General features: G+C 41.0%; 1 protein-coding gene across 3 annotated transcripts in view; it reads left to right on the forward strand.

The window, feature by feature from the left end:
* Positions 1-17,272, forward strand: part of PCDH19 (protocadherin 19) — a 109,941-nt gene that overhangs the window by 59,770 nt on the left and 32,899 nt on the right. For 2 of the 3 annotated variants that reach the window (XR_002101375.1, XM_019536464.1), the window contains exon 4: positions 1,645-1,817. Coding sequence is in view for 2 of the 3 variants with exons in the window: in XM_019536464.1 (XP_019392009.1) it covers positions 1,645-1,817 (173 nt within the window). In the remaining variant the exon portion in view is untranslated. The remainder of the gene's footprint in view (positions 1-1,644; positions 1,818-17,272) is intronic. The other variant, XM_019536465.1, reaches the window with a different exon arrangement.

Below are 17,272 nucleotides of genomic sequence, written 5' to 3' on the forward strand. Positions count from 1 at the left end.
GTGCTCCCCTCCGCACATTTGTTTAATGAAGAAGCTGGAAGTGCGGGGTTTCCTTGCAGTGCCTGGGGACCAACCCCTTCCTCCCACCACGCCACGCACACTCTGAGCGCTGCCACACTTGCCTCCGAGGGAGAAGATGCCGCTGCCACCTCTCTCCCTGTCCCTGGCGCTCGCTCTCCACCCACCTCCCAGCTCTGCCCTCCCCCGCCTTGCGCAGTGCTCCATGCCTGACTTATGCAGAGGCAGGAGCTCAGTGCAGTGCCAGAAGGCGCCATGGCGGCACTCACCCCGACCCACCCTGAGCGCAGCTGTGCTGTAGGTGCGGTGCACCATGAATATTTGAATCCGTGAATAGTGAATTCGTGAATAGCGAGGGGTTCCTATAATGTCTGTATGAAACCTAAGTTTCCTAATGCTGATGCTGGTTTGGATGCTAGCCTCTAGGTACCTTGTTTGTGTTCAGAGCTACATGCTGTATACAGGCCCTGATAGTTTTCCATGTGTTTTAATGGAAGTGAGCCTAAAATAGTGTAATGTGCCTTGTATTGTCTTTCTTAAGTTGGCATGCTGCCACTTTAAGAATGAAAGAACTGCCATACCAGGTCAAACCAGGGCTCCATTTAGTCCAGTACTTTGTCTCTGTCCATGGTCAGTACCAGCAGCTTCAGTGAATAAAATGAGGAGTCACCTAATGGACAAGATTTAGAATAATAGCCTTGCTCTCAGAGGACTTTTCTTTTTACCATCAAGCTGTTAGAGGTTGGCTTATGCTTCAAAGAATGAGAGTTTAGATCCTGTTCAAGTTTTATGCTAGCAAATGTAATTTTGTATGTTTTTATTTTCATAGATGTCTACTTTTTAATCCTGCTAATTCTTGATCTCATTCATATCTTGCAGCATTGAGTTCCAGAGAGTCATTTTATACCATATACTCTGAAGGGCTAAATAAACTGGATTTTCTGTTTTATGGGATGAAGGGATACAGTGAGGCAGTACAATTCCTATCAAGCTCCTTTTTTTAGTGTTACCTTAGTCTATCTCTACTTGTCCAAAATGCCATTTCCCTTGTACCTTATATATTCAGCAAGACAGTAGGGGAGTTCTCCCTAGCCATACCTAGCACATTCAGCAGTAGGTACCTATATTCACAGGAGACCTCCATTTCTTTTCTGTTAGAGTGGATCAGAGCTGTATGTGACACGCTGAGTTGAATGGGTTGAACTGTTGTCTCTTCCTATTATCCTTCTCAAGTAAAAGGCGATCCTCTGTTCCCTGATCTTGCCTCTAGTCTGCTTCAGCTGTGTGCTGCTTCAACTTTTCATCTCTGTGGCTTGTTCCACAATGAGCAGCAGCACTTTACTTCCATGAGAAATGAGCAAGATCTCTGCGTAATTCTCACATCCTTTTGGGTTGTTACCATTTCAGACCTTGTTGCCCAGTATAACATGTATTATTATAAAGTATCTCATAAGGGAGACATCCTTTTGTGGTACTGCATTGTAACTACCTATTAAAGAGATTCATTTTCCTGGACAATGCAGCCAGAGAAGGTCTTGCTTTGGGGCTATGACATCACCTTGGCAGAGAGATTTTATCTGATCACACTCGACTGACAGTAAATCATTTGTTCTTTCTTCAACCCAGCAGTTCAACATTCAAGGACTTAGAGGGGAATAGTCTCAAGGATAGCGGGCATGAGGAGAGTGACCAGACTGACAGTGAACATGATGTCCAACGGGGCCTATATTGTGACACCGCCGTCAATGATGTGCTGAATACCAGCGTTACTTCTATGGGGTCTCAGATGCCTGAACAAGGTAGGCTGCGTCAATACAAGATGTTGCATTTAAAGGGAGAACCCTGGAGCTCCCAGTCTGCAGTAACAATAAATAGCTGGCTGCAGACAGCTCTAATATTCCCTTGCTTAGGTGTGCAATCAGAATATTAGCACTTGCTCTATAAAATGCTTTATATCATCAGAGTGCTATGCAGATATAAATTAACCTTTGAAACCTTTGCACTCAGGTAAGTAAGTAGCCAGAATTATCCTCCCTTTCAGTGCCTGAGTCTCTGAGCATTTGTATACCAGCAGGTTAGTGGCAGAGTTTGGATTGGAGCAGAAGTTATTTGCTTCAAACTTGCTGCATGCTTCCTTTGATCTTGCTGTCCCAGTTAAAGATCCCATGCCTTATTTTTTTACACACTGTAGCAGCATTTCAAGAGATCATGAGCAGATGTCATCCAAACAACAGTTCAGAAAGGTCAGGTGACTGTTTATGCACATTATGCACACATTTCATTGGAGATTTAATCAGTCCAGTGGGCAGGATATTTGTTTCCCTACCCCTCCGTGCCTATATACTGCATCATTTCACCCACCCAAAGAGGAGACCACATGAATATTTGGAAAATCAAGCCATGGTACACGCTCAAATGAATATTAGCTTGGGGGAAAAAAAGTGAGAGGAGTTTAGCTGTGCTCAAGTCTTTGTATACTTGGAGGTTTGCATCAGCTTTTAATGTCTTTCTGATGCAAACCTCCTATGCAAACATCCTGTCTTTTTCAATTAAGAAGTATGAATGCTGTTTGGTGCTCAAGCTCTGGGAAGCCTCAGGGTGCTTGGCTCTATCTCGAGATAAGCTGTAGCTGAGACTCAACTGGAAGCCCCACTGCTAAAAGACTTAAAGACATGAAAACAAAATGTTGAGATTAGGAACTGGTCTTTGGCTGTTTAATTCTATTCATGGTAAACAGCAGTAAAAGCCTTTTATTGTGTTGTTAGAAAAGACTCAAACAGGGAATTTGCCCATTTTCATCACAAAATGTTTTCTCCAAAAAATGATCACTGTATTAATTCCTGATAGATACAATTAAATGGTTATAGTTAACCCTGTAAAACTCTGTAAGTAGAAGTACAAAGAGGTCACTTACAAATTCCAAACTGTCAGCCAAACTAATTGGAGAGTAGTGACATCTACAATGATAATGTATTTTCCAGACAACCATTCTATGGCTAAAGATGAAAAAATTAAACATTTATATACTATACAATGGCAATTTAATTCTCTGAGGACTAGCAGTGTGTCAGAGAATGCAAACTGATGGGTATCATTTATTATTCTTCTATTACAAAGAAATGATTTTCATTTCTTTTCTGGAAAAGGTTTCCAAAGATGCTTCTTGCACTAAGAGATGGTTGCAGGAGCAAAAATATTCATAACTGATTCTTGGTCTGTTGAGTGGTCTGAACAATATCTGTTAATTTCTTGTCACATTTCTTTAGCAAAAAAACTATCTCAATGGACTGCAGATAGTTTTCTACAGAGATTACATTTCTGATAAGGTTATATGCTGTCTGAGGTGTGTACGAGATAACAATGAGAATAGATTGAAAAGAATATAGACTGGAGTTATGCTTACTCCGTGTAATTACTCATGCTGCTGTTTGACCCAAGACATTGTAACTGAATCTCTTTTTGGATGAAGATGATCAGGTGTTTGTTCTAGGGGGAGATTTTCAGAGGCATAATGAGTGATAGGTCCCCAATTCCTATTTGAAGTCAAGGGGTGCAGGGTACTTACTCCACCTTGTGCCTTTGAATATTTGAAGAGCATCCTGTCATAACCAGGGATCTGTGTTTTCCATTTCCCATGGAAAAACGGAGAAAACCATGGATTTCCCCTTTTTTATCAGAGAAAACATGGATTTCTCCTATTAGCAGAGAAACCTGTGGATTCCCTGCTTTTGCGAACAGCTCTGTAGGCTGGTTGAGCTCCAGCCTGCAAGAGCTGTTTGCAAACAGGGTGGGAAACCCCAGCCCTTCCTGAAGGGGATGGGTGGTGGGGGGGGGGCTGAGGCTCTCGCTCAGCCACAGCTCAGCTCTGCTCAGCTCAGCCTCACTGTTCTTCTGGAGCTGGAGGTGAGTGGGCCTTGCAGGGGGCTGGGGGCCCTCTGGCAGGGCTGGGGGGTTGCAGGTCATGGCTGGGGGGGACACCATCAGGGCTGGGGGGAGCCAAGAGCTGGTCCCACCCCCACCCAAGCAGGCAGTAGCAGTGGGGGAGCCAGCTCCATGCTGCTTCTGCTGCAGCTGTCTGCTGTTGTGGGGCAGGGAGCTGCAGACTTGGAGCTCTGACCCCATAGCCCTGGCTGTAGGTGGGGGGCAAGAGGCATGATGAGTAGGGTGTGGGGGCAGTGAGGGGCACCAGCAGTATTGGGGGATCTGGGGGCAACAAGAGGCACCAGCAGGGCTGGGGGGTGCTGCAGGGGGCTTTTAATTTTAATAACCGATTTGGGGTTTTTATCAGAGCATTTGTGATTTTTTTGGTCAGAGAATTTGTGATTCTTTTATCAGAGAAAACCAGGATCTCTGGTCATAGCTTTAAGTTTCTGTTCATTGGCATTTATCTTATATAGGAATGCTTGCCTTGCCAGGATTGTTCATTGTGGGCCTAGTACTGCATAGCAGTTAAAGAGATGCTTAAATACCACTGAAAATATTTTACTCTGTCACATAGTTGGGGTGAAGCACATGCCTAAGTGCTTTATTGGGCTGTGGTCTGTCTGCACTTCTAATGCACATGATTCTATATTGCCATGTAGCTGGGTCTGAGCAAGCATTCGTTTGGGCGGAGATTTTTAAATGGAAGAATGGAAACCCTCTATTTTGGACCCTGAACAGGAACAGTGATAGACCTGATCCTGCACTGTGCAAGCCATATCCATTTCAATAGAAAAAGTCTGTTTCAGGTTTTTTGATTTGATGCTATATGACAGATATCCTCACATAACCTGTTCCTTCTAAATACACTAGTTTTGGCATGTGAGTGGTAGATTCTTTAGTTCCTTTGCTGCTAGTGCCATTATACGTGTGCTTAGAGAAATGACACTGAGGGCCAGATTCAGACCTGATGTAGGATAGGTGTAGCTACATTAGAATCCTCTGGGCTTGCCCCTGTATCTCTACTCACGTATCATAGGGCCTGTTTTTTGTTTTTAGAAGTTGGGTACTCTAGGTTATGCATGGAATACTATTAAAAACATGCATCCTGATATTACTTTTAACTTGAGTGACCCATTGTGAGACTGGATTCTTATGTTTAAAGTCAGCTGTGTTCTGCAATTACTGTATTCTGCATGAATTTTCTCCAACTGCCTGTCTTCCCTGGCCTTCACAAATTTCAAAATCTAGGCAACTGTGATGGGTTTACCACAGCCCCCAAAGAGAAAAAGGTGGGTGCATGCTATATACATATATATAACCAACGACTCCAAATCCTCTACAGCCAGCTGAACAGAGTTGTGTTGCAGATTCCCTGGTTTCTGCAGCATGCTCACTTACCATACTGGACATTCTGTGGCAACTTTCTTTGCAGGTTTGAATCAATTTAGCATGAAAATAAGTAGCAGAATCAGTTCTCAGGTTTTTTGGTGTTGAGCCTCACCTCCATTTATTTTATGATCTTTTCATTTCTTTTGGTGTGTCAACAAAATAACTGCTTCAGGGAGATCTAACAGTGAGAGGCTAAAGGCTTGGGTAACTGGGTATGGGACAGTTAGCCATTTGGTCCATGTGCCTGGGAGGAGTATCAGTGGTAGAATCTGACCTTCTGTCATGTTACTTCAGATGCAGACCTTGCTGCAGTTTGCAGTCTTCTGTGTTCTCAGTAATAGCTCTGCAAAATCAAGGATGATTCTGATGCACTAGTTTTACAGCACTGTGACTCCATTCACTAGTGGAATTACCTGTCAATCAGAATCAGGCCCAAGTGTCTGGAATATTAAGCCAGTCATCGGTAGAGTGGGAGCTTTTTTTGAGCCAAAGAACATTTCAGATTTGAAGGCCTAACAAAAAGAGCTAAGTGTTACATAAGCTGCATTTTGTCATGGGATCATCTATCATTGGTAGGTACAGATGTCACTTGGGGCCACTGTCACACAGGATAAGGCCCTGAGCACTTCTAGGGCTTCAGGAGCCTGATCCTGTGGAACAGTGGCTGTGCGTGCCTGGTCCCAACCCAGGGAACCTCATGGGGTCTATACTCCATGTTTGCAATATGAACCCCCAGGGGGTTCCCATGCTTGGCAGTGCAAAACGTGTACCCAAGAATTTCCTACCTAGGGCGGATGGAGATTGCAGGCATCTCTGCAATAAGATGTGACAAACCATTACCAGGAATTGTTCTGCAAACCTTTCGGGGCATTTGGGGCATGACAGAGAACAAGGACATTCTGTTCGCTCATGTTTTGTGCCACCATAAAAGAAATTCTGCTGCAACAAGGGCAATGTCTGTTTGCAGCCCTAGAGCCATAAGCATCTTGCTTTGCTCTTGATTTTGTGCAGCTGCATTAACCATATCTCTTAATCAGACAAGAAATATGACTCTAGAAGCTTACCTGAGCACAGAGGGGAGAAGCCAAATTCTAGGTGACTGAAGAAATCCCTTTTTCTGGTCAAAAGGGCTGTGAAGAATGTAGCATCAACTGGAACATGTTGTGCCCGAGGGCAGGCTGGGGCAGGAATAAAGGCAGACCAGCTTATCAGAAGTCTGTTTTATCTAGAGGAATGAAAGGGAACCTGCCAGGAAGGTTATCAGCATGTTTATAAAATAGTGGTACCAAGAGCACAAGCACAAACATAGCAATTATTGCAGCAGATGCTAAAGGAGAAGGCACAGGAGAAAAACATTTTCCTAAGGTGATTTATCCATCGTGGGCTGCAGAAAATGATGAAGAAAATCAAGGTAGTCAGGTTACAGTAATAACAGTTTCCCAACTGATTCTTGAGAGTCTGATTCATAGACCTTGGTTGGTACAGGCCCTTACAGTCTATGTAGCATCTTGATATAGAAGCTGCTCATGAAAACCAGGAGCTTCTGCCAAAATGCTGAAGATTGTGCTTAAACTAGAAGAATGTTAACATTTAGAATCTGCTGCTAGGTGCAGGGTAGTTTCTCTTCTTGGGTTTTTAGTTGCAGTGGGGGAATTAGTGTGATGTTGCTGAGGCATGCCTCAGCTATGGAAATGATTTATTTTATTTCCTATACAAAATAAGAGAGGGAATCGGATCTAATCTTCTCCCCTTTTAGTGCTCTTGGAGAGACAGGCTCCTGAATTCTGTTAACCAGGGTTCTTAGGCCCTGAGAATTCCCTTAGAGCCTTGTCATTAAAATCAGTAACAAAACTCTCATTGACTTCAGTAGAGATAGAGAAAATTATCTTTTTAAAAATCTCTCCGGTTCTGACACATGTCCCTAAGCTGCAGCAATGCCCTGGTTGCTGTAGGTCTAGTCTTCTACTATGGACTCCTGTTGCTACCCTTTGCAATAGGAAAGTACAGGCTGAGTGGCCATTCTGGATGGGAAGAAGATCTGTACCTCTGTGTGACAAGATGCTGAGATCCAGCCTGGTTGCAAATATCCTAGCCTGAATGGGTGTGTTAGATAAAGATCCAGCTTTCATACTCAATGAATCCTTTGGTTTTGAACTTAAATGCAAGGAGTATTAGATCCCTACCACAAACTCTAGGCAAGACCAGTAACTATGGTGGCTAAAGGGCCCGGTAAGTTGTCTGCGACCTGAGGGTAGATTTCATTCCTCTGCAAGGTAGCTTCATAAAGACCTATAGACAAAACTCAGGAGGATAAGTGTATCTTAGGAGGCAGGTCTGATGCCTGATTTCCAAGGCTTTCTACCTATGGAGACAGTTGAGGCTGGATGGATGAATACCTGCAGGTGCTTATGCAAAGTTTCCATCACTCCCCTCCATCCTGGAGGATTTCACAGGACAGAGCAACTTTAAGTACTGTTTGGGTTCCAGGGGGACTCCCAGGAAAGTAGAGGCTGCTGGGGGGGTGGTGCTGAATCAGAGCATCTTTGGGTCTGGCTGTTTCTTGCTGTTGCAGGGGATTCAGGTCACCAGCTGAGGATGTTAAACCCTTCTTGTTTGCTCTTGCTTGCTAAAATGAAATTTGTAAGCTGACATCTTTGACAGTCTCCCTTCAATTGTGCAGTTTTGGGCTCTGAAGTTGAGTGGTGCTGAATATGCAAAATTCCACCAGCAGGCAAGAGGGTTTCCCCTGTCTGCTTGTAGGATTTAGTCTTCCCCTTGGTGAAGTATGCCCTATATAGAATGGCAGATTTTAGGGTTGCATGTGTCTAGCTCACGTGAACAGCAGCACATGGTTGGAAGTATTGCCTGCAAATCTGCTACTTAGCTTATTTTAGAAGTCGGAATCTTGCCCAGTCCCATTTTACCTCATGATCCTAATTATTGATTAGAAATTCATCAGTTAAAAAGATTGCTTTAATTGCTCTCATTTGGAGTTCATTATCATGCTGAATTGTTTTTCTTCCCCGGCTAAATGATACCAAATGGAACATATAGGAACACACACACTCGCATTTCTCTGCCCTTCACAACTGAATTTACCTACTGCATTTTAATAACTTGTTTATTTCTAGAGGTGTGGGGCATTACAGTGAGTTTATTATTTAACATATTTGTTTACTAAATATTTCAGCAACTGAACTTTCACATAGCAGGTTTGTTTGTGAAAGGAAGGTTTGAAGCATCTGATTCCTGTTAACTCTAACTGCTGTTACAAGTTTACCATGAAAATTACTGTAGAATGCAAGCCATACACTACCTGTGCCTGATTCACTATTGCATCGATCCAGTTTTACCAGTGTTCTGATATTAACCTCTTATCAAAATCAAATACCACTGGAAATTGTGATCTCCACTGATATCATTCACATTTGAGTTAGCACACCAGTGCAGAAAAGTCTTCAATCAAACAATGCCAGATTACAACAGTAGTGTCAGAAAGTTCTTTTTTTGGCTTGAAACTTCCTAATGTACATTCCTACGGCTGGTCTGTCAGCATAGTGGGAAATACTTGGTGTGGAATATTTTCTGACATTGCAAAGCATTGTGGTGCTTTGCTCCATAAATGGTAGCAAGGACCAGATGTTCATAGAGTAATTGAAAATTCCGTTTTATCAGAATAGTATTTGCTGTCAAAAAGTTTTATCTTTACTTCAACAAAGAGGTTGATTAGATCCCTCAGGACCCGATTAGCATCTTTGAGGCTAGATATACTGTTTTGTAATTCATGTAGTTGGTTTTACTTGTACTGAGTCTCTCTCTCTCTTTTAAAGCTTTTGTCCTCTTGCAAACATATCAGGTACAAAACTTTAATTAGTTTTCTGTGTGTGTGTATGTATATAGATGTATAGAGAAATGTTTAGATCTCTTCTGTTACCCTTTCTCACCTTACCTTGATCCAGCAGTATGCTTGTACTCTAAAAATGTAAGCCTCAGAAACACTTGCTAATTCAGAAACAAAAGTGTAAGTGACTGCTTCAAATATTTATTTAAAACGTTAGCAGTAATAAAGACTTCAAACTTATCTTAATTCCCAGTGGTGGTCAATATTTTTAGCATCTGCTGTAGGAGGTAATGCTTGGCCAAAAAGAAGCAATGATTCATTGTTTTAGATAAAAATAGAATCTGAGGGGAAAAATATGAAAATAACAAACACATACATCATACAATGCTAGTGGAAGAAATAACTACCACAGCAATAATATAACAAAAAGCTTTACAGTCAGGGTTGAGAGGTTTTGATCAACACTTTATGTCAGTGATGTGTCTCTTTAGAGAACTGATTCTAAAAGCACCACTTTTACTTTATTGGAAGCGGATCATCAGCAAAGATTGGTATAAAATGTCATCTTTATAGATTTGATCCTTTAGGCATTTACACACTTGAGTAACTTTGCTCATGTGGGGAGTTTATTTTATCCTGATTCTCATTTCTGGTGGCATTGTGAAGCGGCCTTTGGATATGAATTCAATTTTTTCCCCACTTTAATGTCCTTTTACGTTACTAGAGTGGTGTATAAAGGCGACTAGTACAAGTCTGAATTAAGTCCATTTTCTTCACTAAGACTGTTCATGAGAATAAAGTTACTCACTTGCATGAATGTTTGCTGGGTCGGGGTTATTGTATTCTATTCTGTGCACGTTCTTATGCCATCCGCATCTCCATAGTATCTGACTTACCTTCCAGTTGTACATTAAGCAGCATGACTAATGTTATATTAACTGGAGGAAAACATAGGTGTCATAATATGTTGATTCTGAGGGCACTGCTTCCACCCTTCAACTTTATACCAGTGACTCCTTTTTACAGTGCAAAAGTTCATGTGGTAATTTTTACTCTTGTACCCATGTAAATACTTGATGATATATTCCAGGACTTTGGAAGTGAAGATGCAGCTACATTACCATGAAAGTTTTTAATAATTCTGTGACCTGTTTTAAAACTATCTGCTATCTTATATTCATATATGCTGTATAAGTAATAAAATCTAAGCCTGCCAGTTGAGTGGCAGCATATCCCTTAAGTCAGATAAAAGCTGTAACTGTTCTTTAGTATGTAGCATCAATTATTATAGAAGTTTTGATTTATGAATTACATAGACCATTTAGTGAAACATGTTAGATATAAGCTCAGTGGTAGAGCCATAAATGCAGTTCTTTGGCTAGCACTGAGGAGGGCTGTCCAGCTTTTGAATGAATTATGAAGCCTAGAAGAAAGATTTGGTAAAAAAGTGAGCAAGCTGAATTTTAGATAAGAAGAGAAAGTGTTGGTTTTTCTTGTTTTTCCAGTACCTCTCAATGATTGCATGTTGAGCATTTAAACCAGGGTTAGTTAGCCTTTGATGCGTCTCATGGAAGCAGTACAGAGAGGGGCTGGAGTGTGTTGTGAATAGTTGGTATGATGATAAATGGTATTTTTGTATATACTGGAAAATTATCTGTGCCTCCCCTCACCCAGTGCCTGTTCTCCTTAGTATCCCACTCTCTAGAGTGGAAAGTGCTTAACTACTACTTTACTGCTTTATGCTGAGCAGACCAGGGAGTTGGTAATACAAGATGGCACTTACCTGACCTGCCAGGGTGTCAGGACCAGGTTGTTCAGTCCATATATGAAACTGAGAGGCAGCCCATCTAAGTGGTGAGGGGTTCTGTGGCCAGGTTGTACAGCAGAAATCTTGCTGTGGTTCTGGGGATGGGAGTTCGCATCCTGCTCAGAGCTTATGCTAAAGATTGCCTCCAAATGACTCGGCTGTAAATGAGTACCTGATCATTTGGACTGTTGAGTCAGAGGTGGCCAGATGTGATATTAACCACATTGTTTCCTGGTGTGCTGCTGGTTAGAAAAACCAATGCATCTTAATTGCACTAGTCCAGTGTGCCATTAAGTTTGGGTGGGTTTTTAGCCATCTTAGTAGTAGTGAAAAGAATGAGCAGGCACTAGAGAATCTTAGAGATAACAGAGAAATTTTCAGGCAGTGGTGAATCTTTGGCCTTATTACTTTCTTAGGTTAGTAGGTTTCGTAGCATTTGGGAAAGCCTGGGCTGGAAGATGAAGTTAGGTGGAACAGTGGAAGTTTGGAAATAATAGCTACAGAAATAAATAAGAGTAAATCAGATTTTTAAGGCAAGACAGGTAATACTAAACAGTATTGTAACATTATTGTAACCTCCTTTTTCTGCATGACAGGTGTGTGTCCCTGACTTTTGGGGCATTTTTTCTTGGCTTTCAGACTCCTTGTAGGAAAGAAAACTCTTAGAATGTCTCTTACCTTGATGTAAATCAACTGCAGTCTGAGGTCATACATATCATTCTAATAGAAGACCATGCCTGTTTCCCTGTAAGTGTAGAAAGTAGCTCCCAGGTATGAACCTTTTGGCAATGTTCTTCTTTTAAAGTCAACTGCCAAAGGAAAATTCAGCTTTACCTTTTCACTCTTTCGTGATGTGTGCATGACTACCCCCTGAAAGTTTGTGAGATCTCTTAATTAGCCTTTTTTTCTTTTGTTTTTCAAATGAGAAATTTAGGTCTGGTCTGCCCCATTTTTTTTTCCCCCCTGAATGACTCTCTGGAGAACTTGCAAATGATGAATGGGAGCTGTAAAGGAAATGGACCTTAATGGAGAGAGGAAATACATTTTTTTTCAGATGGTTTAAACTTTTTGGTTTGCTTTTGGTTTTGTTAATACATATTTACTGTTTAAAATTCAAATCCTGAGCAAACATTTTGAAGGCAAGATCTCTTTGTGAAAGTTCACATAGAAGCTGAGGAAGCCTCCGATCTATTTCTCTTGCTCTCTCATGCATCCTTTGAAGGCAAAAACAACAAAGACAATTGTTGGTACTTCTGAAATTTCCAAGATGACTAACTTAAAAATTTTTGTGACTTCTTTTTGCATCATAACTGAGCTACAAAGAACAGATGCCCGTTCACCACCCCCCTTTACCAGTCACTTCTAAGAACAGTATTAACTCCTTTGGTCCTTTAAAGTAATTGAACCTGCTAATGGTTAAAATAATCAATTTCATATTTAGCAGTAGGGTTGTGCAAAGCTTCAGCCCCTGATTCAATTTGGGATAGATTTGGCCTGATTCAGTGGCTGAATCTCCAAATATGAATCAAACGAGGAGACCTTTTAATTTCTCCAAATCAATTCGGAGAGATTCGGAAAGATTCGAAGATTTGGACATAGACACAGTTTTAAATGTTTTTTCTACAAACCTCAAGGTACCAGGCAGGTTGTGAATGCTGTGATGGTGGGGCGGATGGAGCATCCTACAGAAGTGTGGGGAGGTCCCAGTGCACTCTGTAGCAGATCTGGAAGTGGACCAGAAGTACTCCCAGTTCACTTCTGGGTCTGCTGGGGAGCATGCTGGGGGTTCCCCTGCACCCCCCTGACTCAGTGACTGGTACCTCCTGGGTCTGGGGGGGCACCCAGGGTTGCCAAGCTGGAGGAGTGCAGGGGGGCCCCCTGTGCATTTGTCGGTGGACTCAGAAGTGGACTGGAAGTAGTTCTGGTCTACTTCTGGGTTTGCCACCGAGCACGTGGGGGCCCCCCCATGTTTGTGTGGGATGCTTCATTGCCCCACCATCACACTGTTCATGAGCTGCGCTCGGTACCTTGGAATATAGAAAAAACATTTAAAGCTGTGTCTATGTCCAAATCATTGATTCTCTGAATCAGCATGGAATCTTCAGATTCAGATTTGGTTGATCAAATCAGGGACAGTGATCTGAATCAACTAACTGAAGCACCGTCTTTGATTCGGGCTGAATAAGAATCTGAATTGAATACGGCCCATTTCTCACACCCCTGTTTAGCAGTAGGGTAGGTGTGTGAATAAAAACTAACCTTCTGCTAACACAGCAAATGAGCACTTCCTGATCTCAGACTGTAATCAATCTACATAGCTACTGAGTCTGAAAACAGACTGAACTGTTGGGGCTGGCACCAGGAAACTTGGATTACAAACTAGCTGTCTCTTATTAACCTTTTGGTGTTTCCTTCATGACACTAATTAGAGCCAAATAAAACTATCATTTGTGGATCTTTAAGTTGAAATACATTTTTCAAAGGAAATATGATAAACTGCAAAGCCCCTGTTTGCCTGGCCTTTCCCTTTAATTATGATCAAGGATGACTGTGCTGCTTTTTAACGGAGGCTCAGATGATTAATGCTGTAATGTTACTGTAATTAAAACAGCAAAAAAAGATGTCATTGGAGCCTGTATAATTTGCAGATATCTCCAGATTCTGGTGGTACAGCAGCTCTAAGTGTTTCATTGGAGAGATTGTAAAAATTCATTTTAATTAAAACTGCCAGATTGCCTAAAGAACAGGTGACTTAGTTATGTGAGTGACATGCTTTTCAGGTGAGGAGTCACTTTGATATCAATGAATTATACAAAGCTATCTATTATGTCACCAAATAAGAAAATGTGTACTTACCATGGCAACCCACATCAATTTTGTTGCTGCTGTAAAGTACAGGGCCCTTTATTAAAGGAATAATGACGATGAACAGTGGCAGTGACCCTCTGCTTCTCCTGACTTTCAGTACATGACTTATATTAATGCTGCTACTTAAAGAACACAGGGTTCTATTTACAAGCCAGTCACTATCAAGTTAGAGAAATTTTGGGTTTACCGTAATATTGCACCAACAAGCTCTGTGTATAATTCTGATACAGAACAGGACAGGCTCGGTATAAGGATAGCAACAGTAACTCTTTAAAAAGTCACCTATTATAGTGTCATAACCACACAAGCTTACTTACGGCTACCTTGAAAAAATGTTGAATACCCGACAGCTAATTGTTGTCTGACCACAGCAGCCGTCAGCAGCTGAAGTGACTCCATGGCCATAACAACTTCTCAGTCCATTAAACATTGCCACGGTCAGTTTGGTGTAAATTAGTTGCTTTTTCTTTTCACCTATGGCCAGATCAGTACAGTAAACCCTGTGGGTGTTGTAAAGACAAATCATAGACTGCTTGGTTCAGCTATCTTTAAAACTAAAACATTTATGCAATGAAAAATATTTTAGGGAAGACCGCAGTGTTGGATCAAAACTAATACAAGTTTATAGTTTTTCGAAATGTTACGTATGTCTAAAATATTGCAGTTTACCAGAAGCCAGCTGTTAAAGTCACTATAGCAATGAGCTTATACTTAAGCTGTTTTAGTAAAAGATTTATGTAATAATTCATAAGTCAGAACCTCAGAATAATTGACACTACAAAGAAAATGAAACTTAAAGTTTTTCTCTGTCTTAAGGAACATGCTGGCACTGAACTGGGAGTCTTAGATTTTATATCCTACACAGAGCATATATGATTATATGATAGATATTTTTAAACAGGTCACAGAATTACTAAAGGCTTCTGCAATCTTTACTTGCTGTCAGTCATGAATATTTTCTGTTGCCCTCGCTACCTGTGTGAATACTGTGGGTATTTTGGTTATTGGTTCAGTGGACTGGAAATCAATAAATCTGTCACTGATTTCTTTGTCTTTGCAGCAAGGGAAGTTTAGGTTGGATATTAGGAAAAACCTTTTCATTAGGAGGGTGGTGAAGCACTGGAACGGGCTACCCAGAGAGGTTGTGGAGTCTCCATCCGTGGAGGCTTTTAAAGACCCGGCCAGACAAAGCCTTGGCTGGGATGATCTAGTTGAGGATGGTCCTGCTTTGAGCAGGTGGTTGGACTAGATGATCTCCTAAGGTCCCTTCCAACCTTATTTTTTTATGATTCTAAGTCACATCCCCTCCTGGTACACCTTCATTTTCTTTTTGTTTGTTTGGCACGTAGGTATCTCACACAGGTATTTGTATATTGTTTAGCATAATGGGGACCCAATTTTGGTGCAGGTTTGTAGATGTTGGGAGTGAGTGTTATGGGGTTACAGTCAAAATACCAAAGTGGATGACAGTGTAGGAGACCTTTGGCTTAATCCTGTGTTTCCAATTAATGGAAGTTGAGGGCCTTCAGCATCTTTGGAAGAAAAAGCCCTGTCTGTATGGAAGACCTGTAAATTGGTGAAATGCTTGCTAATCAGAAGAACTCCTTTGTGTTACTTAGATTTTGCAGCTGGAAATGTAAAGGGCACATTGGTTTATTTGCAGTTATGTGTAAAATAATAGCAATAAAGGTCATGGTTTGAAATTTTTCAGATAAGCCTAAGGGATTTAGGTTCTAAAATCCAATTCAGGTCCAAAAAAGAGCTGGGTAGTTGACTTCTCCTGACTCCTTTGAAAATTCAAGCCTAATTGCAGAAAGTAGAGATTTCATGAAGATTTCTGCAAAGATCCAGGCATCCTGCTTCAAATTGCATTTGTTGATAGCAGTGCATAACACTACTCTAATGTTTATATTAGGATGGGAAGTAACTTAAAAATCTGACCTTTTTTCTGCTTTAATTTGTGCTGGTGTCACTGCTTTTCACCTGTATGGATATAAAGGCATGCCTGGAATGGAGGGTGCGACGTTGTCTGTTCACTCACTTCAACACTCCCTCCAGTTAACTGTTTCAATACTCAAATCAGTTCCAAACAAGTGGAGGAGCACTGTGATTCATAATACAAAAGAAGTGTATTTCTCAATTCAAATCAGTTGCTTGTAGGTCAACGGATACAGATCTGTAAGGAGCTATAAAAGGGACTTCTCCAGTTTGGAAAAGGAGAATTTGGCTAGAAGACTAAAGCTGAAACCTAATATATCAGTAAATCAGAAAAGGTTAGGGAGTCAGAAGTATTACTTAAAGTGCTAGGTAAATTACTGGAGTGTATAAATAGCTTTGGGGAATGTTTGCTAGTACCCAGGTGTGTCTCTGGTATCAGGCATTTAATATATATTGGACTTTCATTTGTTTTCTACTTTTCATTCTTTGAGTTTACCTGCTGAGTTACTTGTGACACTAACAGTTACCCAGAACATCTTAAGTGAAGTAAGGTGCGTCTCTTCTTGATGCTTCATGTGCATCTCCATGGCACAAACCATCTTACTGGTTTTCTTAAACTAAGCACCTCAGAAGACTTCTTATGAGGAGATGCAAGGCTGTAAAAACTTATCTTGTAATACCCTTGTGTTCTGAATTTGTTCTGACATGCACTTTCTTTGAGCTGATTCTTTGATGGTTTTAGATACTTTAGACTCATTGATTTACAGATCCTCTTTATGATACAGCTTTTCTCTTTGAATCCCAAGGGATGCATGTTATCACACCTGTCTAAATTATTCAGAGAAATTGAGTTTATTTGTCTTGTTCCAAAGTTTTGTTGCACTCCAAGGTTGCCATTAACACAAGTAACCAGGAAGCCAACATAAAACCCATTTACGAAAAGGTAAACAAAGAGGGCCCTGTACTAAAGCTTGTTCTACTTCATTTCTGACTTTTTTTCCATTTTGAGCTATATCATTTTATGGACACTCTTTCCTGTCTCACAAGAAATGTTTGGTCTGTGCCAGTAACTGTCCCCTTCAGTTGTCTGGCAAAACACTTTGTTGTGGTAGAAAGCTGCATCAAATGCTTTGAAATCAAGAAATTTTGTCCTTATTTCATTTTCCATCTGCATCTCCTTAGGTATGAACATATTCATTTATGTGGGTATTTATACACAGATTATTATATTTATCACTGTAGCATCTGGGACCTTCATGTTAATATACAATATTATATCAAATATGAAATTAAACTGAACAATTCCACATATGCACAGTAATCAAATGACCTCTGCTACTTCAGTCTAAGCTCTTTTTTCATGACCTGGTAGATCTTGTTACATTGATATTGGAACATATAGGCAACAGCCTCACTGAACAGAGGTACCTTCCACTGTGCCCTGAAGGCTTTCAGACTGGGAAATAATCGGAAGAAAAGTTCCGTAA

Source organism: Crocodylus porosus, unplaced genomic scaffold, assembly GCF_001723895.1.
Source record: "Crocodylus porosus isolate Cpor-Errol unplaced genomic scaffold, CroPor_comp1, whole genome shotgun sequence".
Taxonomy (NCBI): domain Eukaryota; kingdom Metazoa; phylum Chordata; order Crocodylia; family Crocodylidae; genus Crocodylus; species Crocodylus porosus.